Source organism: Electrophorus electricus, chromosome 11, assembly GCF_041902795.1.
Source record: "Electrophorus electricus isolate QZ-2024a chromosome 11, ASM4190279v1, whole genome shotgun sequence".
NCBI lineage: Eukaryota > Metazoa > Chordata > Actinopteri > Gymnotiformes > Gymnotidae > Electrophorus > Electrophorus electricus.
In genome coordinates, this window is record NC_137507.1 from 5,423,105 (window position 1) to 5,443,860 (window position 20,756).

Sequence of the window (20,756 nt, forward strand, 5' to 3'; positions counted from 1 at the left end):
CCATCAGAACTGCTGTTGCTTAAGAGTAAAGATGCACTACAAATAAACTGGCCATATGGTGAAAGGCAACTGTGCTAGTGCAGATATTTAATGACATTTTGCTTTTACATAAAGCTATGATTTGTCCTGTTCAGTGAAACGTTTCTTAATAGAAAAGTTCAGGTTTTACTTAATACTAATTCTTGTTCCTTTAAACAGTACCAACCAAAGAAGAAGAAGAAGAACTTTATAGAGAATTAACATTTTCAGATATCTCGGAGCCAGCACTAATTATGAATCTCTTATGTCCCGATAATCAAATTAATCAGCAAACACTGCAAACACTGATCAATACAAATATGAGCAAAGTGTAATACAAGAATCAAATTGCAGTCCTCTAGGTCAGGGACCTACAGATTTTTAGCCTCCTATACACTCAGGATTCTGTTGTAATGGTACAGTGAAATCGAGGCTCACATTTGAATAGCTCTGTTCTACAATATTTATACTATTACACACAGGCAGACAGAAGCCTAATGAGACACAAGTAGTGGAAAGAAGATCATTAAGAGTGATTTGTGTGATGCCCTGCCCCTCAGTATCAACAGAGGAGGGAAAGAACAAGAGATGAGAAGACGAGAGATGGACGCCCAAGGGAGTTGAATTTGAAGAGAAAAGGAATCATGGACTGAAAAAAAGGATTCGAACTGATGAGACTACAGGCACCTTGGGTCCAGAACTGCGGTGAGACTGGAAGCAGTGAGACAGCAGCATGACAGAAGTCAGAATGCAGTGTGAAGGCAGTGTGAGGATGCAGTGCCTTTTCCGTGTGCAGATAAAGTTTGGCAGAAATGTGCAGGAGCAGAGCTACTGTGTAAGTACCAGTCCCACAGCAAATTCCACCAAGGGCCAGCCCTGCACTCAGGGTCTCCATTCGGATCCCATTACAAAGGGCTCTCATAGATGATGCTACTCCTGTACCTTTTTCAATCCTTTTTCTATTAAATCAAAAGTCTGCTTTTGAGTCATTATCCCACTACACCTGCTCCAGCTAATCATTGAATCTGTCGATAGCTGGTTTAAAGCTGAAGTGTAAGAAGCGGCTTAGTAGGGGGAGGGGTGGTGATCAGTGCTACTGCAGTCAGACACTCCCACTAATACAATCACATTCATATCAGTATTTATTGAGAGCCATAATGCAATACAAAGATAAGACACACAATGAATACACCATGTATAGAATTTACATGTAGGAGTGCTGTGATTCCAGAAGCCTGTGGTTCCCCAGAGGTGTGAGTGGTCAGTCCTCCAGATCAACCATCTCAGTCTGGCCAGCCTCTCCCAACAGAGCCAGCACAGCTCGGTATCCGTTCCTGGCAGACATGTTTGAGTATTCTTATTCTGTTATATAACTGAGGTACTTATGTCCTTCAGGTAAGGGTCTGGGTGCAGAGCTGGGTATGGGTGTGTGAGGCTTAACTGGGTGAAGACCTGGGTGTAGACGGTTACCTGAGTAAGGTGTTTCTCCCAAGGCCTCTCTTCTGCTCTGTGTTGCGCAGACTCCGGGACAGAACAGGAATGAGACTCACCACAGTGGACGGACTAAGGATTGCTACTGTCTCTAGAACAGTGTACACCTGCAAATCATATACACCCTCATTCTCCTCCACAAAGGTCCTGCAGCACATGAACGTGTATACACACACACACACACACACACACACACACACACACACACACACACACACACACACACACACACACTTTTCATTCATCTTTACACATTTCTTTATCTTTTACATATTTTAATTATTTATAGATTTCAGTTTAGGTTCATTTTATTTCATTTAAGCTCTGTTTTCATTGTCTGAAAATGACTATCAAGTTCTGCTTTTCATTATATTCGTTGTTTTACCTTCTGGTATTTAGGTTACATATGTGCACTGCCAGCTCCTGCGTTAGCAAAAATTATACGTATTGACTACTATCTTTCATTAACAGAAAATTCAAGAACAGGTCCTCATTTAATTCAAATTGTATAATTAATGGATTATAATTTCGGTTTAGTTTTTATTCTTTAACAAGAACTGCTAGATTCCAATATTGTGATGTTGTTTTCTTAAGGACACACACAAACATGAACACACACAACCAAGCTGCAAGCAAGCCTATATATATTGCATAAGGTGTAGTGTGTTGCTGATGGCGCAGATACCGGAGGATGGCGAGGGTGTGTTCACATGGCCCCTGTGTTGCAGCAGATGAGCATCTTTCCACAATTAGCTGCAGACAATCTGCACTCAACCTCTTCACTGCAACAGACACACAGCCACGTGTCACCTTTCTGTCATCACTGAACATGCAGTCCATCTTTGTGTGTTAGAATGCTCTGTAGGTGTGTTTAGTGTTTTACATCCTACGTGTGTATCCTACCCTGGGGTTCGTTGATGAGCATCAGGCAGCGCAGCACAGATGGGAGGGGCACAGTAAGGAGGGTGGGATCAGTGTCATTATTTCGTCTCAAAAGCTCCAATAGGAAGGACAGGACTGCTGCCAGTCGAGGAGGAGGAGCATGGCCTTTAAACTGGAGAAAGTTTTCCCTACAGAGTCATAAGTAAATATATTTATACATGGGATGAGATGTTAAAATATCTTGTGCCAAACCATTAGGTCTTCACACAGGGCCCGTTCCATTTTTCATTCGAAATCACAGACCTACCACTTACCAAACCTCAGCCAATTGCTTCCTAAATTCCTAAACTGTAAAGACCATATTGGTCTTCCTGGCGACTAAGGCTGTACTAAGCCCCACTGGCACCATTAATGTGTACTCAATGCTGCCAGTTCCATATGGCCTTTACACACCATCAACAGCAGCTATTAAATTAAACTCCCTTATTTCCGAACCTCTCTGCCCATGCAGCCAAACATTCCCTAAACTGCAACATCCATATTGGTATCCCTGGCGATTAAGGCTGTATGTAGCCTCACTGGCACTGTTGATGTGTACTCAGTGCTGCCAATTTCTTATGGATTTTACCCACTATGCCTCCAAACACTCGCTAATATAGTAGATCCATACTGGCCTCCCTGCTGAGGAATACAGCCCCACTGACACCATTAATGCATGCTCAGTTCCACAGGTTCCATATGGAGCTACAATTCTAGACATGACAAAGCCAAGATATGGCAACCTACTCACCTGTGCAATCCTGTCCATATCTAAGACACCAAACAATCTCATGCATCTCCCCACCCAGCCATAGTGCTCATCCATAGCCACTGACTAACCCTTTCAGCTACTCCTGATCATTCCTTCACAGCTACCCTTAGCATATGGCTTCTTTAAAACCAATTTCCACAAGCAGAGATGTCACTTGGCTACAAAGAAATTATTCAGGCAGAGTCAAAAACAGATTTGTGGATTGATGTGTGTGAGACAACAGCTTATCAGAATATTATGTAGCAAGTCTTTAAAGACAAAATCAGCATTTATAGAAGCTATGACAGCAATATATTCTACCTCAGCACCTCTAGGATGTTCCTCCTTAGCCTTGCCCCTTGGGGGCTGGGCACTGACTCACAGCCAGCTAGAAGCACAGGGTGATTGGCCACTGCTCCAGCAGAAGGTGTGGCCGGGAGAAAACGACTCAGATATTGGGTGATAACATTGCGTAACTGCTGTTTTAGGTAAGCCCCCTGTGTTTGAGACATGCCTGCTGCCACTGAAAGACCCTGCACAGAACACCACAAACACACAATTACCACCCACACACACAGCAGAAAGATCCTCTGAAAGCTGTAGGTAGCTTGTCTTGTCTTCTCACCTGCAGGTAGAGTGGTAGCGTGTCCCGGAGGGCAGAGAGCACCTGAGTGGGCGGGCTCTTGTCCTGCTGCAGTAGCGAATGAGGCAGCAGCAGCACGTCCACAATGCGCAGAAGCAGCGGCAGTGCCTTTGCCGTGGCCAGCAGGGGGCTCCACAGCTTCACCATGCAGCCTGAATAGCCAGGAGGTTGATAACTGAGTATGTATGCGATGCTATGTGCAAGTATGGTAGAGCGGCGCTGTACTGATTGTAACGTAGTAGCAGAGAAGTGTAGTAGTTGTAGTGTGCAGTGTGAGTGACCCACCCAGTGCCCAGTAGGCAAGTTGCAAGCCCTCTGTGCTCCTGTTCAGCAGGTAGGGTTTGAGATATTTCAGGATATCACCTACATACTCCAGTGCTCGACATACCAGGGATGATCTCTCAGACAACGCCTGCATCCCAGAGTAGACCCGGCCTACAGACTACAACACACACACACAAACCCAGGTTTCATATGCCAATTCAAATGACAGTCAATCATTTCAATAAAAGAAAAAAAAAAAAAGGTTGCAAATGTGTGTTTTTCTCACCTTAATAAACAGTGCCAGTGCAGGTTTGGCCTCTAGCCTGGCTGAGCCGGGCTGCAGACCCGCTCTCTGAAGTAGAGACTCTACCTCTGGTAGGCGAAGCACCAGCCTGGTCATTTCAGCCAACTGCTCATCTAGAGTTCTGCCTGCACAAACACACATACAGCCACACACACCCAGTTGAAGAGATGGTCTGTGGTGATGGTGGTGGTGGGTGATGCAGCTATCGATATTTCACCATTCATACAACATCCAGCTTCTCAGAAACTTGTTAATACTGAGAGCTCTTCCTGGTATGTGTGTGTTAGGATGTGTGCTGTGCTGTATGCGTGCTGTATGCGTGTGTGTGCGCGGTGATGTGAGTTTAGCTGTGCTTGGTGGAGTGTACCTGTTCTGCTGCTGGGAGCATCAGGGCTCTTGTGCAGGTGCTGCTGTAGAACAGAGCGGATCCAGGCTCTCACACACAGTGCCTGGGCCGAACCAGCACCAGAACCAGAACTCATCCAGCCCACCAGCTCACTAAAGCATGGGAGAGGAGAAGCAGTTCAACATACCGTCATCCAGCAGACTTGCAGAGCAGTGACAGAGGGAAGGAAACAAAGAAAGCGAGGGAAATTTGGGGGGGGGAAAAAGCAATGGAGACCTTGATAATTCATTAACAGAACAAGGTTTGAATTATATAGAGGGGAAAAAGAACAAAGCAAGAGACAGACAGTTACCCATTCTGCAGCAGATGGTTGAGGTACCGTGTCACCAACAGAGGGCAGAGCATCTCATCCCAGCCGAAGCCCTGCATTATGGACTGGACTGGATGGGGCTGAAGGTCCTGAGGGGTGGAGCTTGGCATGTCTAAGGCTAGCAGGGTGAAACCTGGGGACAGTGAGAAACATGGACATCAACCTCTTCTTTCATACACTGGCTCGACTTGAGCTCATTTCAGCCACTGTGGACAGTAAAGCTACCCACTGAGGGGACAGTCACCAGGTGGGACCATTAACTTTCACGTTAACTTTAACATATGCCATTGCCAGCTATTACACTCTGTAGGGTGTTTAATGCTGGTCTTAGTATACTAGCAGGGATTTGCATTTCTTCTGTGGCAGTCTGTCTCCCTCTGCGCTCTCACCTGCGCCAGCGTCGGCCAGCTGTGCCGGGGGAGTCTGCGAAAGCCTGAGACTACGCAGGAAAGGGAAGAAATGGGTCCAGAGTGCTGTGGCCACCGCTAGGTGGCGCTCTTTAGCCACGCTTGGAGGAGGAGCCCAGCTAGAAGAGTCTGCAGGGCAGCCGTGCTGGTGACAGAGCCGCTGTACCCTCCTGATGAAAAGGGGGAGATTAAACTTCATATGAAGAATCCTTTCCCTTGATTTCTTTAGATGCCCTGTCTTTATTCCACTCTAACCCTCCATCCTTTCTCTCTGGTTGTTTCTCTTCTGTACTTGTCTCTCCTCCAGGTGCCCCTCCCAACCCACCCCTCTCCACCACTCAAATGGCATGTGAGGGTGGGGGGGGGGATTAGGGCATGCGGGGTGATGTGCAGGATGGTGTGCTTGGCGGGGCTGTGGTGGCCAGGGCCTGGTGCTGTGAGCTGTATCAGCTCAAGCTCTGAGGCTCTGCGCCGGGCCCTCAGCGGCTGGCATTAGACCAGCTAAGCAGCTGAAGGCTCTGTAATCTCATTTAGAGTGGAGATGATCCTCCTCTCCTGTCATTCTCTCAGCTCAAAGCAAGACCACTAGAGAGAGGGCTGGGGTGAGCTCCACACACACACACACACACACACACACACACACACACACACACACACACACACACACACACACACACACACACACACGTTCACCCACAGAAGCACACACACGCACAGACACACACATGCGCGCGCACACCTCTGTGCCTTCTAGCAAGGTTGCATCTAATCCACAGAGAGCTGAGCCAATCGATTAGAGTGTGAATTCATTAGACTCGTTACAGCGGTGGAATGGCCCTTTCACACCCATCAGCCCTCATTGTGCTCCACATCAGCACAGACACCTCTTAATCCCCTCTACGTGCATTTTACAACACACACACACACACACGCACAACTCTTAATCCCCTCCATGTGCATTTTACAACACACACACACACACACACAAACACACACACGCACAACTCTTAATCCCCTCTGCGTGCATCTTGCAACATACACACAGTTTCTTAATCTCCCCTGAGAGCAGCAAAATACACACACACACACACACACACACACACACACACACACACACACACACACACACACACACACACGAGAGCCCTCTTAAATCCCTTCCTGACAGTGGCACAAACCTTTTAAAAAACCCTCACCTCACATCTATGAGATGCATGTACACACACAGGCACATAAACATGAATCTAGCCATGTAGTATGAGCTGTGTAGCATGCATTGTGTAAACTGTAGTTTGACCCCTTGTTCATTGGGTTCACTATTGCAGTACGCACCTACAAACATGACACAATCAGTGAAGAATCTTCAGAGGTGTACGACCAAGGCCTTCTTCAGCCTTGCATTAACATTACATTTGTTTTTCGCAAGACCTAAAAGCCTAGTTCAACCTCACATTAACATGCTTTTAATCAACCACACTCCTGGTGAACAAAATATTTAATATCAATAAAGAAATTGAAGTTTCTTGGAGTTTTTACAGATCTGAGGGCAATCTGAGACACAGGGGAATGGGAGCGGGGGAGGGTGGGGTGGGGGGGGTGAGAAGAGAGCGCAGCAGGAAGGACCTGATTAATCGATTACCGAGAACTCGATTAGCAGCTCGGTACACTGCGGGGGTCATCACGGAGGCGACTCAACCGTCACACACACAGGATCGTGGGAGGGAATGCAATGAGCGGCATTAGAGCACGACTGGCTCTTGGCCAGTGTCATCTGTGTAAATCATTGGTCAGATCCAGTCAGCGGAAGCAGGTCCTGCTCCTGTGTGCTGGCTAATTTCACTAAGGCTTTCAGCAGACACCCAGTGGCCCAATTTACCCCCCCCACCACATAATTACACATTAATTGTGTCAGTGAAAACACATTAATCACAGTGATAGTAGCAAACGGCAGAGGAATTAAGAGTAATTTGTGAGGACGCACGGTGGGGGCAGGGGGTTTCTGTAAACTGGGTCAGTATGATGTCTATGGCGGCATGAGTGTGTAGGGGAATCGCACACAGCCAGCTTGCTTCTTATCAGCTATTAATGAGCTAAACAGAGACCTCCAACCCTTCCATGCTGGGAGTGAGACAGCACCACACATTTAGATTAGAGAGGCCAGTTCAGTATAGTAAAGGCTATATGATCTGACCCTGGAGTGTGTGCGGCATAAATGGTGTATGATACGAGGTGCAACATATCCCGCTAAAAAACTTTAAGAAGTTTGTTGCCCTAGACGTGCATGGGCGCACACAGTTCTCTCGACATTTAACTCACATACAGTGACCTGGGGCTGTGTGAGCTGTGTAAGGTACACCATCGTCCCTGCAGTGAACTCATGCTGTTTGTCTCTCTCTCTCTTTTACACACACACCTCTTGACACACTGTTCTTTTTCCACACGGATCCTTTAACACACAGCGCTTGTCCCCCAACTTACAGTGCCTATACACTTTCCTTTTCACACTGTTCTAATAGACCATTCTTCTCTCACTTGCTGTCTCTCTCTCTCACTCACACAGAAACAAGCACAATCTCCTGTCTGAAGCTCATTCTGCACTCCATGCTCCTGAGACTCTCAGGATTCCAGCGCTGAAACTCTACACACTTCTCTGCCTGCACCTGTGGAGGATGACCCAGGGGCCACAGGGACCCAGAGACAAACAGGGGCCCCACAGTGCCTCTCCCACCTGCACTGCCACAATGGATGAGCTTCTCCTGGTGCTGGTGACCACTGAACAATCCAGCTATTGTTAACATGAGAGACACAGAGGAGCGAGACTGAAGCCCCACCAGGGCCCCCTGGAGACAGAACCAAGAGTTTCTGTGACTGCTAGGTTGACGATGAGCCTGGGGGCATTCAGTGTGTGAGAACATGACAGTCAGTAAACAGGAATGTATCCTAGCAGGTGTGCAAGTTCATGTGTGGATACAACTGTACTACATTTCAGGCATGTGAACGTGTAATGTACATAATGTGTGTGTGTTTTGTAGTGTACCTGTCCTGGTGTGCGTGGGTGTGTGCACGTGCACTCTCACCGTAGCTGTGCGAGTGCAGTCTGCAGGAAGCTCAGTGCAGTGCTAAGCTCGGCCGGCCGGCACGCAGGCAACAGGAGGCTGAAGCCTTCGCCAAGGAGCTTCTCCTCAGACAAGCACAAGGTGGCGCTGGTCTCCCACACCTCGCTCACGCCCCCCAGGTAGGAGGCAAGCAGCGGCCACAGAGCGGCCCTGCGCGCCACCTCCGTCGTCTTCAGGTAGAACTCCCGTGCGGCCTTTTCGAACGAGGAGGAGAGGCGAGTGGCAAGGGCACCCACGTCCAGCGCCCGCTCCACGTAAAGCAGTGTCAGGGACAACTGCCCACGCCACTGCAGAGCACAGATCGTGGGCGCCGTCGCCCCAGGCGGCAGCAGCGCCAACAGGTCACAAGCACGCCCTGCCACATCCTCCAGGTCCGCACAGCAAGCCAGCACCAGGAAGAGCAGCAGGAAGTGATGCAAGCCAGACTCCGACAGTTCGGCCATGCGCCGTGCGTGAAATTTGGCGTAGATCCTGTAGGAGGGAGGGGGAATGAGTGTTTAGTGCAGCGTTAATCTAAAACAAAAGTACTTACTCAAACGATATACTCAATATTTAATCTACTTATTAAAATTCATTCATTATTATTTCCTTATTCTGTTTTCAATTTCTTCCTGCAAGCAAACAGCTTAAGGCCCTATTCTGTAGAACAAGTCCATTTGACATACTGTACACCTTGGAAGAAGCAAGACTGCAAGTGTGTTTATGCTTAAATTTTACACTCAAATAAGAGGGGTGGGAGGGCATGGATGTATGAGAGAGAGAGAGAGAGAGAATGATGGAGAGAAAAAGAGACTTGTGCATGTGTGAGAAAGATGGTGTGAGAATGATAGATTGTGTGTGAGAGGTTGAAAAATAGAGAGACTGTGTGTGTGTGTGAGAGAGAGAGAGAGAGAAGCTAAAAGTGCTGTGTGATCCTCCAGGGCAGGAAAGTGAAATGGCTTTAAAGATCATGTTAAATGTCAGAAACAGTGAGGCCCACAGCTGTTGCCCAGCACTGAAACACTTACTACAGCACAAGAGCAGAAATCAATAAATCTCCCCCAACCCCTCCTCACCCCCAACCCCTGGAGCCTGTCCCCCCCCCCCACTCTATCAGAGGAGGCCCAAGAAAACGCCGCAGGTTTGCCCATGACCCTCCATGACCCTTCATCTAGCAGGTATGTGCTGCTATTCAGTAAAATGATTGACATGAATCACGTACAGCCACTGCGTCCATAAGCCCTCTCCTGTCCCCATCATTTCTGCACAGACTGTATTATAATTCTCAGATTTGTTTGTTTAAGGATGGCCACTAGTGGGAGCTACTCATTCTGCACACCATTAATTAACCCATATAAAAGGAACAAATTACACTCAGCTAATCCAAAACAGCCCTACAGGCATTTGCAGAGCAGCTCGTAGGTGGCAACTACCAGCCTGGGCTTGTAGGTGCACTGATCCAAAATATCATTATATGTGGTGCTGCTATCATCATCCTAGCCCATCACTGAGGTTGTTGATGTGCATTGTGAATACTGCAATGTTAACATGCACTTTCACTGTGGCTAAACCTCATTCTTTAAGACTCATTCTTTTAAAGAAAAATGCAATGGAGAGATTTTATGCCATTTTATAAACACTGAAGATTTATACACAATTGTAAATAAATACCAAGGTAAATGGAAACAGATATGCCCTTTTCGCATGTAAAGTCTCTCTCTCTCACACACACACACACACACACACACACATACACACACACCAGTGAGCCTACTGGGTTTAGGGTGGCTGGATAAACTACATTGAGGGCTGGCCAGTGGTTTATGAGATGGCAGACTAGAAAAGACTGCACTGTTGTTTGTGTTTATTCCTGCCTGCCTATTTGTTTGTTTGTTTGTTTGACTGTCTGTTTATCCCAAGCAGCTTTTTTCTGTGGATGAGCAGATGTTAGAGATTCCCAGAGTTGAAGCCTGAGCGCACTCCCTGCTGGTCTTATTAATGCACCACACGCTTCTCCACCAGCACCCCGACCCACACTTCCCCATGGATTGGATGCGTGTGTGTTTGTGGGTGTGTGGGTTTGCGTGCGTGGAGATGAGGGTTGGTTCTGGAGCCCGCCCAGGCCAGGCTGGTCCCTGCCAACACCCGCTCCAATGCTGCTGGAAACCCGAGTGCCTTCGTTAAGGCGAATTACCCGCCATGCTCGTTAGCTAATTAGCCTTCATGTCTGTCGTGTGTCTGAGCACACTCCAGACAGAGGGAAATCATTATCCGGATTTAGTCCATCCCGGCTGCTCACCAGCTCCCTACTGAACGGAACCAGAAAGAACCGGCCTGAGAGCGAGCTCTGGTTCTGTTGGGCGGCAGGCATGGATGGGTTTGGACCCAGAGCAGGTGTGGCTCTCGCTGGCTCTGGGTTCCTGCTGTGGCTGCTTTCCTGACACATCAGAGACTGGTATTCTCCAGGGGAGAAATATCAAAGCTTCAGAGGAAGACAGCCCAACACCTGTCTTCCTTTTAGACAAACACACACACATACCCATCACAGCCTAGAGACCACTTTTATGGATATGAGACCCTTTGGTGTGTTGGAAGCTTTGGTCATGCCATCCACTACAGAGCCAACTCACCTGCTGCCTTTCAACAACTGGACAGACCTTACCCTACCCTGGCATATTAACACTGTAGGGCCACCTTAACTAGGCTACTCACCTTCCCTTGATCTGCCTCCAGGGGGCGCCAGGGGCGCTTTCGTGGCTCAAATGCAACGCCAGCATGCGCAGGAAGATGAGGAAAGAGTTGGCAGAGAGGTACAGCTGGGCATGGCTGGTGGACGTCAGAGGGGCGGGGCTACTGCAGCTCTTTGCTTGTTCCAGGAGGATGAGTGGGGAGGGACTAACATTGGCCAATCCGGACATGCCCAACCAGGGCACAGAGAATGATCCACTCTACATCCAGACACAGAAACATGGAGAAATCCCAGAGGAGCCAAGTGAATGAGGGAATAACCCCAGGCCTGCATACAGACCACTCCATTAGCTCACCAAGCCACCAGTGACACCGACATGTAAAACCTGATAAAGTTCGACAAGCACAACATCCACAAACATGCCCCTGCCACTTCCGTGTTAGGGCTTTGTTGAGGAGCCCATGTTGGGGCTTTGTTAGTTCTCCCCCAGGTGATATCTGGTCAGCAGTGTCTCTGTGGTCAAAAACTGCCCAGTGATAAACAGTGAAGAGGATGGCTGATTAATTGTGCCAGCCCACTGATGGGCCGCAGTTAGTAACTGACAGTGAGTGAGTGAGTGAGTACTAAAGTGTAGGGTAGCTGTTTCTAATAAAATAGCTGGTGAAAGTAAAATAGACTTAGCTTTCTAGATAGTGAGAGACACAGTGCGTGCATGAGAGAGAGGTTTACAGACACATTGTCTTATTTAAACTCTTTGCTATTACAGGTTTCTTCAGTGAGAGTGGGATGACGCACGTTTAAGTCATGACAATGTCTTTGTGGCTTACGTACCAGATTCTTGCTGAAGTATTCCCAGAGAGTGGTTACAACACTGACATTAGACTCCCACATGAGACTGAGACTGAGACAGCAATGCACATGCATCCGGATCTGGTCCTCCTGTACCCCGGCCTGCCACATAAAACACACACACACACACACACACACACACACACACACACACACACACACACACACACACTCTGGAGACTGGCTCTCCATAGTTTCCCTCTGAATAAGGCCACCTAAACAAAAACCTCACCTTCACATCACAGCTGGATTTCAGCAGCTCAGACACAAAGCTCCAATTATCCTCCAGCTGTTTCTGAAAAACAGCAAAACCACACAGGTTGGTGACTTTTTTATTTATTTATTTTTTTTAAATACAAATAGTGGGATGTGATGGCCTCCATGTGAAACCATTACTCCACTAAACTGACACACAACTTGAGGACCCATTTCAGAGTCAAGCCATTAATTACTGTATTGTTCATTACAGCAAGGGTGCCCAACTCCTGGAAATCTACCACTCTGCAGGGTTTAGTTCCAAACTTCTAACACAAAATCGAGCACACCTGAACCAGATAAATCAAGGCCCTCAGTAGCATCTGAATATGAGAACAAGATGTGTGAGATCATGTTTCAGTGTCATACCTCGTTGTGAAGGGTCCCGTTGCAGCTGTACATGCCCAGCTGTGCGAGGTGTGTGAGCAGCCACCAGGCGAAGCCCAGCACATCCTTACAGTGTGCTGGGAGCCGCAGATCCCGCCCACCCACTTGCACCCCCTTCAGGACCGACTGCAGCAGTGTATTTACATAGGCCCAAAATGACTGAGAAAACATGATACAGCATGAGTTTAACTGTCTCCAGCATTTGTGAGTGGACAACAGTTTATGTATGTGTGTGTGTGTGTGTCTACCTGTGTGTGTATGGTTTTGCTCCTGTGTTCCAGGAGGTGGATAAGGAGGATCCATAGCTCTTTGGTACAGACACAGTGATAGTGATTGGTGCTCAGTGCCTCTGTTGCTCTCACCTGGAGGGGGTGTTGGGTTTGGTAAATAATATATTAATCTCATATGTCTCTGCAGTTGTGCAGACACGCACCTTGCCATACTTGCTCATAGACAGGCTTATGAGGTCACTCAGCAGGTTGTTGAGGTGGTCCTCAAACAGGCTGATGTTGGTGAGGGTTTCTCCTGTTAAATCCACAAACTGGTGGGCGTACACAACCTGACCTAGCACGGGTAACAGCACAGAGCACCCTCATCATAACCAATTTAACACTTATACCCTGCCTCCAATAACCGCTTCATTATAGGTGCTGATGGCTGTCTTAAATGCTGGTTTCAGAAAGGTTCAAATGTAAAGCAGCCTAACCACCCTGAATGAGCTGATTTAATTTTGCTTGTTCTATTAAGAGCAGCCTCACTCCCACAGCTAACACCCCCCAGTTCCAGTGCAACAGCAACTATCGCTTTAGAAAGTAACCCAGCATTCTTACCCAACAAGAAATGAAAGAACTTTTATATATCACTCTTACAAGCACCCATTAGGTTTAAGAATAGGATCATTTTTGGATGAAGTTACCTTTCACTGGCTCTTACCCATTAGCTTCTGACCCAAGAGCTGCAGGATCTCCAGCACAACCCAGTGCACGTCCAGGTACAGGTGCAGTAAATGCCAGGATGGAGGGAGTAGCTGGAGAGAGAAGATATAGTTGATCTCTCTCAGCTAATCATCCATTCGCCTTCACACATTCACATACCCAGTCAAGTTTGGGGGGGGGGGGGGGGGTAATATGTTCAGCTGCACCTTCCCAGGGTGCTGGATGGTGAAGGTGCTCTGGACATTGGCAGGCAAGTCTCTGAGGCGGCCCATCAGCAGCGTGATGCTGAACAGCTCCTCCACCAGCGTGGATGGTAGCTGGGCCTCCAGCCTTGCAAACGGGTGAGCCAGGCCTTCCTCCAGTGCCAAGGGAGCCTCCAGGAACCTTGGGAGAAGACAACAGGTTGACATGCAGTCCAATATCCTGTTTTTTGCTGTTCTTGACCCATGTGTAGCCACAGACCCACCTGTGGATGAAGACCTTAACGTATGTGAGGAAGAGTGTGCACTGGTGTCGCAGCTCTTCGGCTTCATAATGAAGGCTGCTTGCATGACCTGAAAGAGGTGAAAGAAAATGTCATTTACGCACTGCCATGTAATGTCTACGGATCAACAGAGGGGACCCTACCATGCATTTGGAATTTACATCTGATCGCTCCTTCATACCATAGTCTAAAGTAGATTAAAAAATAACCAACACCTCACTGGTACACACATTTGAAAAAAATTGATATCCTGATAACACATGCAGATGTACTGGTGGTGGTTCTAAAAAAGGTTCTATTTGAAATATCACAGACACATGTAAGATTAAAGGCAATAATATTGTGTATAGGAAAAGGAGAATGTGTGCATATTAAATGCAGGCTGTTCACTGGTGATCTACAGAAACTTTAAAGGATATAAGAGGGCTCTGTCCATTTTAGAATACAGACCATTGTCATAAAAGTTGAACGGTACTGCTTACCAAAACCTTGTGAGCTGGACTGCACCATTGCTTCCAAGCTGAATACTTTTTGCCTGAAAGAGTGGACAGATTGTGAAATTAATAGACTCTGTCTGTCAGCAGACAGTGTGGCTGATCTCCAAATCTCATACAATCAGCACACTCACCTGAACAAGCCAAACAGAAGTTTGGGAGACTCCACCAATGCTGTTTCAGTCACCCAAGGGAAGCCAAAAATATCTACAGTATCTGCTTCAAAATCTGCAGGAGCTGGGTCCAATTTTAACAGCAATCTTGACAGGATGAAAAGGACTGAGGTTACACATTAAAGACGGCAGCTTTTATCAGATATATTCATGTTCAGCAGCCATGATTTTGTTATTAGTCAAATTTATTTATTTGTCCCTTTTTTACAATACACATTGTCACAAGTGTATGGGTTCAGATCTCGGATGAGCAAGCTGAAGGCGATAGTGGCATGGAAAAACTCAATGGGTGAGTTTAAGGAAGAAACCTTGGGCACACCAAGACTCAAGGAGGAACACATCCTCCATCTTACACAAACGTGTGGCCTAAGAGGAAGGTACCTCTTCAGTGTACCCCGGCCGATGTAGCCTTCAGACGACAGCGAACACGACTCCTCTCTTCCCGGTTCAAACGCACAAGAAAAGCAGGGGGGCCAGGCGGGAGCTGGCTCACAGAGTTCTTCCACCATAAAGGGAGACACGGGCGGAGTGAGGGACTGACTGAAGTCATCCTCCATGGTACTGTTAAGTCAGACTGCAAAATAAATAAATAAAATAAAATAAAATAAAATAAAATGGATTCAGCATTAAAACCTGCATTTATTTATTTTTTATTCCTTCTACAGATGAATGTAGTTTAACTTACATTCAATGCCTAATACAAGCCCTAGAGGAAATAGTAATACATAAAATTAGGGCCCTAAGATCCTCATGGTCTCTTTATTATGGTATCTCCTTACTTTCATTAAATACATATATTTAGACAAGTGTAAACCAAAAAGTCTAGGGCAAATGTAACAGTATTTGTTCCTTCTCTAAAACCTGTAAGAACAATTTCTAACTGGTCTGTTTTCGCTGTTGTCTTAAAGTAACAGATAAATCCTGCTTTGTAAAATACCACAGAAGTAACTACTGGTTATCAGTATGTCCACGTAAAGTGAGTTTACAGTCATGCAAAAAAGGCCCGTATCCAAATTAAGAGTGAAGCCATGGGAGATGGGGTTGAGACCAGCACAAAGAAAAAGTCATAAACAGAAAAATGACCTGTGCGTTTTCGTACAACGCAGCGATTATTTACATGTTTATCTACGTGACTATGACTCAGGCTCGAGCGAACTATCACTCGATAGCCATTATTTGCCACAGTGCATAAAATGCGAGTCGTTGATAAATCTGTTTCTAACTTGTGTTTTTTATTGACTCGCTAACAGGTTTTAAAAATCCAAAAATGTTTCGAAGGTAACTAAACTTTGAAAGTAAGCTAACGCTATGTGCCCTTTTCCAAGGACTTGTCAGTAACGTTAGCTAGCAAAGATATTTTCTCGTTCTTTAATACTATCTGAGCTTAGCTAGTTAGCTGTTCCGTAAATTAAAGCGTTAGCTATCTTAGATAACTCTAGTAATTATGACTATAACCAAGAAGGTTAGGTTAAAAGACTTGGATAACTTAACTAGCGTTAGTTAGCTTAGGTAGGTTAGCTTAGCTAGGTCGTTGTTGTTATCAAAACGTAGTTAGGAAAGCAGGTTAGTTAAGACAGCAACTAATGTTAACTGAACCCTCAACCACTGAATCCTCCTTCACCTTCTCAAATACTTCAACATGCACTCGCCACTTAGGCAACTAGCTACAAGTAAATATAAGCTCAGTATAAAATGTAGCTAAATGCTACTTCACCAATGCTGACAACTTGCTCCTTTCAACTGAACAGCACACTCCCACGCTACCGAGCCGTGGCCAGCACGCATGCGTACGCGGATGTCAAGTTTGTCCTGCAGTTGGTGAAAAGTTCTCCAGAGCGACGTGATCAGAAGCATCAAATCTACGGAGTAACATACAAGACAAGTCTGATCAAAGTACGGAGACAAAATAGCAACCCATAATGTTCACAAGCAGTGGCGCAGTATGGGTCTCGCTGGACTTAGGAGCGGTGATTATTTTACTATCACATATTTTCTTACGTTTAAGACTGTTAAACAAGCGAGGGACTGAAATTGCTCACGCAGTGTTTATTTTAGTAGCACGGGAGCCAGTGTCATAAAATTACACTTTTCAGTCTTTGCTACAGCAGTGTAGCTGTAGTGTAATTTAAAATCAGCACTTCTAAATATATTTGGTTGAATGGTTATACTGATTACTATAAGAGGAGGAGGACGGACCCCCAACAACCCCCCTTTGAGTCTTGGTTCCTCTCCAGGTTTCTTCTTCATGTTCTAGGAAGTTTTTCCTTGCCACTGTCACCCTTGTCTTACTCACTGGGGGCTTGGACTTGGACGTTTGTAAAGCTGCTTTGTGACAACACCTGTTGTAAAAAGCGCTGTATAAATACATTTGATTTGATTTTGATTTGAAAAGCAGATGAAGCTATGTGTCAAAAGCTGCTTTCGTCGTGAATGTGTGAAAATCATGCGAATTTGTAACATTAGGAAAATGCTTTTTGATTAGACTTTGGCTTCTATTAGTCGTTCCAACACTTCGTTGGGTATCGCCTATCGTAAGACACTGAGATCTAAAGCAGCAAAAGGGTGAAAGACTTATTAGTGGGCTACATATGTTTTGATGCTCGGTGAAAACATTCCAGATGTGCAGTTAAGGTGTGGAGCTAGGAGCTCGAGGTAATAGCAGTGTAGAGGGAAAAATCTCCACAGCTCAGCTTCATCCTTTATTCATCTTTTATTCGCGAATGAACGGAAGCCACGGCGTATTCAGCGAAAGAGAACGTGTCATGAGATATCGATAACGATAACTAGAATTACCGACTTAGTTGGTTAACGGGGTAAATGATGCGTTTTACATTACAGCATTATCAACGGGTATGATGTCCGTGAACGAGAGCACCTTGAATCATTGTTTGAACACTGACAGAAATATCCAGTTCACACCAGGAATTCAAGCTCTGACTGATTAATTGTCATTCGCTTAAAAAAATTATGTTTAACAAACGCACCTTGTTTTTTCTTCGGAATTCTTTGTAGGCCGCAGCGAAGCTAAGTTAACACAGTAAAACACAGCCTCCTTTAAAACTGACCCGCTTTCCGACCTCTGAAGCTAATAAAGAAGGTCTATAATAAGCTTTCACTAAAAAGTGACATACAGTTAATACTGTACAAAGAGTCGACATAATGAGTCATATTTTACTCTTTATTGGGTCTTCCCCAAAACGGCTCTCCCATTGTGCTGCAAATCGCCTCTGTCTGCTTTATCTGCGCTTGGGCCTCATGGCTTCCGCCTGATCCATTAAAGTGGTGAAAGGCCTCTCCCTCCGGCCCTTTCTGCACTCAGCCCAGGAGAAATATAAAGTTATCAGTCTTCCCACGCGATATGGGGACAGGAATAAGTGGTTTGTCTATAAAAATGTCCAGGTGCTTTATCAGAGTCCCTGTAGGGCCTTGGGCCCCAGCGCTTGATATTCAGCTTGTGGAACAAATCATCTATTCTTATTTCTCTCTCTCTCTCTCTCTCTCTCTCTCTCTCTCTCTCTCTCTCTCTCTCTCTCTCGCTCTCCACTCTCTGTGCCCTGGGCCTGTTGCCTAAGTGGCTTACTGGGCATACATTCTAGCCCAGCAAAGCTCGGTTAAGACAAGCATGCTGAATTTTTTATTTTTTATTTTTGGGGTGGAGGGCTGCAGTGAACAGCATTGGTGCGTTTTGTGCAGCTGTACCTTCACAGAAGGGCTTGTTCTGATAATCACACTCATGGGGAGATGTGACCGGGTCCACTTGTAGCAGAATAATCTTTTCTTCATAATAAAACAGTAAAAAGCAATATTTGTGCGGTATACAACTGCTAGGGAGGCACGGTAAGTGGTTCCAGCACGGTGTGCTCTTGCTGCTTGCTCGCCGTGTTGCTGTGGTGCTGAATAGTGTGTTCTTGCTGCCCAGAATGCATTGGAGCAGTGTGCATAGAAAGAAGGGGGTTAGATAAATGCGCCATTTGCATGCTAAAAGCGGCGTACAGTAGGGAAGCATGGTGGCTCTGGGCTGGAGATAATTTGCTTTGCAGTGCGGAGGGTGTGTGTGCGCGTGTGCGCATGTTTGTATATGTCGTCGGATGAGAGACAGTGGATGAGCAGACGAGGTTTTAGCTGAAGCGTTCTGGGCCCTCAGGGATGGACCTGTGGTTCTGCTGGACAGGTAACATGTGGGAATACACAGAGCTACACGCACATTCAACTGCTTCTAGTATCTTTGCAAAAATATAGTTCAACAGGAGAAAAAAAGGTTTCTTTTTTAATTAATGTCATCTAAAATTGTCTCTTTCGTGAGGTAGAGGTTGTCAACTTTCTTTCTTGTTGTCTAAGATGTTACTGTAAACATTTTAGGTCTTCTTGTACTGAAAATGTTACACTAAATGGATCTGAGATTATAGTTTTTGGGGGGATTTTAAAGTGCCCGGGTATGCACCTTTAAATATGGATGCATTTATGGTGACATATTATGGTTACCACAGGAAAAATCCTGGGAATGCTCCTCATTTTATGCTTGTGAAAACCTTTGAGAAATTATTGTTATCCATTATATGCAGCTTAGTTGTTTTATACCGATGCCCTGCCACTGTATTTATCTGTATGCTGCTGACGGCCTTCGCTCAGATGACTGTGAGCATTGATTAAGGCTGTGATTATATTCACCCACCCGTCTAGCAACAAACAAGCAGAGGAGAACGGGGAAACTCCGGCTCTGCCAAGTCCCATGATTCCCAGACATGCTGTCTGTTTGGCTCTCCGGGACGCCCCACGCGTTTCACTGTACGGCAGCAGGAGAATGGCATCATAACCTTTTAAATATATTTGGTCTTTCTTCTGGCTGTATCACAGAGCTTAGGTTCATGTGGTGTAACAGAATTCATGAATATAAAAAGTCTAAATGAACTCATTGCATAGCTAATAATAAAAATACATTTAATTCACATTATTTCGCTTTTTTAGGATCAAAAATCCAGTACTAAATGTGCTTCAGAAAAATTGACAAATAATAGAGTGTAGAGAGACTAGTGTGAAATAGTGAAGCTGCTATTGGCTGTCAGTATAACAGTATAGATGTCTGTTGTTAAATCTCAAAGGTCTTGTGGAAGCTTGGTTGGTGTAACAGTGACTGGAATTTCTACAGTATATAAGGTGTAACTTATCTGCTACCCTGCTGTTTTTGGTGAGCTGATTTAAAGTGTGCTTTTTTTTAGATATTGCATACAATTTGTGCATTCATTCATGGCAAAATATACTCATTTGCTTCACATATTTTCCAAAATAAAAAGCACAAGTAGGCTAATTGTATAATTATACGAACAGTATGCAAATACAGATATGGCTTGTTGCTGGGGTTGATGAAGAAAAGCACTTTTTTAGCAGTTCGAAAGGGGACATGAGGCGTGGTCTTTAGCACCAGCGGGCGGAGCTGATATAGGCTTCTGGGGCCGGTTTGTGCAGCAGCCCCACGTATGAGAGATTCTGCGCATTCAGCATTCAGTTGATTCCTCCTGGGCTTGCAGACACAGCCAGCACGAATCCTGCTGGAGGATGGTACTACTCTTTTTTCGTGTGACTTGCAAACTAATAACAATGATGTGAAGAGAAGAGGAGGCAGTGCAGAGCCCTGGTCATTGTGCATTGGCTCCTCCACCACAAGCTGTGGGAAACCACATCACAGGATGCTAGCTGATAGATCCCTACTGTAGTCTACTTGTGTTGGCGCTCCACCCTGGTGTCTGAAGCGTTCGGCCAAAAGCTGGTGCTAATCTATCGCTTTACCATAGATAGTTTGCATGAAATATGCATATGGAAGGCTGTCATGCAGTAAAACGCAAGTGCATGTGGATTACCATGGGAAGGCAAAGATCTTTACTG

General features: G+C 45.9%; 3 protein-coding genes and 1 long non-coding RNA gene across 14 annotated transcripts in view; 3 read left to right on the top strand and 1 right to left on the bottom strand.

The window, feature by feature from the left end:
- The window catches only part of klhl32 (kelch-like family member 32), a 15,073-nt gene extending 13,802 nt beyond the window's left edge, over positions 1-1,271 (top strand). Inside the window, exons 13-14 of one of the 2 annotated variants that reach the window (XR_014125887.1) lie at positions 579-723; positions 1,250-1,271. The gene's annotated coding sequence lies outside the window, so the exon portion shown is untranslated. The other variant, XR_014125889.1, reaches the window with a different exon arrangement.
- mms22l (MMS22-like, DNA repair protein) lies at positions 1,143-16,723 on the bottom strand. Of its 7 annotated transcripts, none has more exons than XM_081722889.1 (26): positions 16,591-16,618; positions 15,562-15,582; positions 15,258-15,450; positions 14,838-14,963; positions 14,692-14,744; positions 14,192-14,279; positions 13,932-14,109; positions 13,724-13,817; positions 13,224-13,354; positions 13,039-13,152; positions 12,773-12,949; positions 12,381-12,443; positions 12,131-12,250; positions 11,323-11,558; positions 8,593-9,102; positions 5,498-5,685; positions 5,091-5,241; positions 4,760-4,890; positions 4,375-4,517; positions 4,110-4,266; positions 3,807-3,976; positions 3,503-3,714; positions 2,413-2,579; positions 2,195-2,291; positions 1,489-1,656; positions 1,143-1,352 (listed from the first exon to the last, which is right to left on the bottom strand). In XM_081722889.1, the coding sequence occupies exons 3-26, from the start codon at positions 15,431-15,433 to the stop codon at positions 1,280-1,282; spliced, it is 3,723 nt and encodes a 1,240-aa protein (XP_081579015.1). In that variant the 5' UTR covers positions 15,434-15,450; positions 15,562-15,582; positions 16,591-16,618; the 3' UTR covers positions 1,143-1,279. The 7 variants fall into 7 exon arrangements, with proteins under 7 accessions (XP_081579015.1, XP_035384213.1, XP_026868330.2 ...); XM_035528320.2 differs by lacking the exon at positions 16,591-16,618 and adding an exon at positions 16,498-16,580; XM_027012529.3 differs by lacking the exon at positions 15,562-15,582 and having other exon boundaries at positions 16,591-16,723.
- LOC145659760 (uncharacterized) lies at positions 1,515-8,585 on the top strand. Its single transcript, XR_014125890.1, has 3 exons — positions 1,515-1,653; positions 3,813-4,003; positions 8,076-8,585. It is a non-coding gene; the product is annotated as an uncharacterized LOC145659760 (long non-coding RNA).
- Positions 16,699-20,756, top strand: part of LOC113591155 (neuroendocrine convertase 1-like) — a 105,345-nt gene continuing 101,287 nt past the window's right edge. For 3 of the 4 annotated variants that reach the window (XM_081722892.1, XM_081722893.1, XM_081722895.1), the window contains exon 1: positions 16,699-16,843. In XM_081722892.1, the coding sequence (XP_081579018.1) occupies positions 16,819-16,843 (25 nt within the window). In that variant the 5' untranslated portion in view covers positions 16,699-16,818. Of the gene's footprint in view, positions 16,844-18,895; positions 19,048-20,756 lie in introns of those variants that run through there. The other variant, XM_081722894.1, reaches the window with a different exon arrangement.

Excerpts from the sequence above, each read along its gene's own strand:
- mms22l (XM_027012529.3), bottom strand. The coding sequence starts at position 15,433 with ATGGAGGATGACTTCAGTCAGTCCCTCACTCCGCCCGTGTCTCCCTTT. Across the intron at positions 9,103-11,322 it reads TGGAGGCAGATCAAGGGAAG|GATCTACGCCAAATTTCACG; the intron begins GTGAGTAGCCTA and ends TCCCTCCTACAG. Across the intron at positions 5,686-8,592 it reads ACTGCACTCGCACAGCTACG|GAGGGTACAGCGGCTCTGTC; the intron begins GTGAGAGTGCAC and ends CCTTTTCATCAG.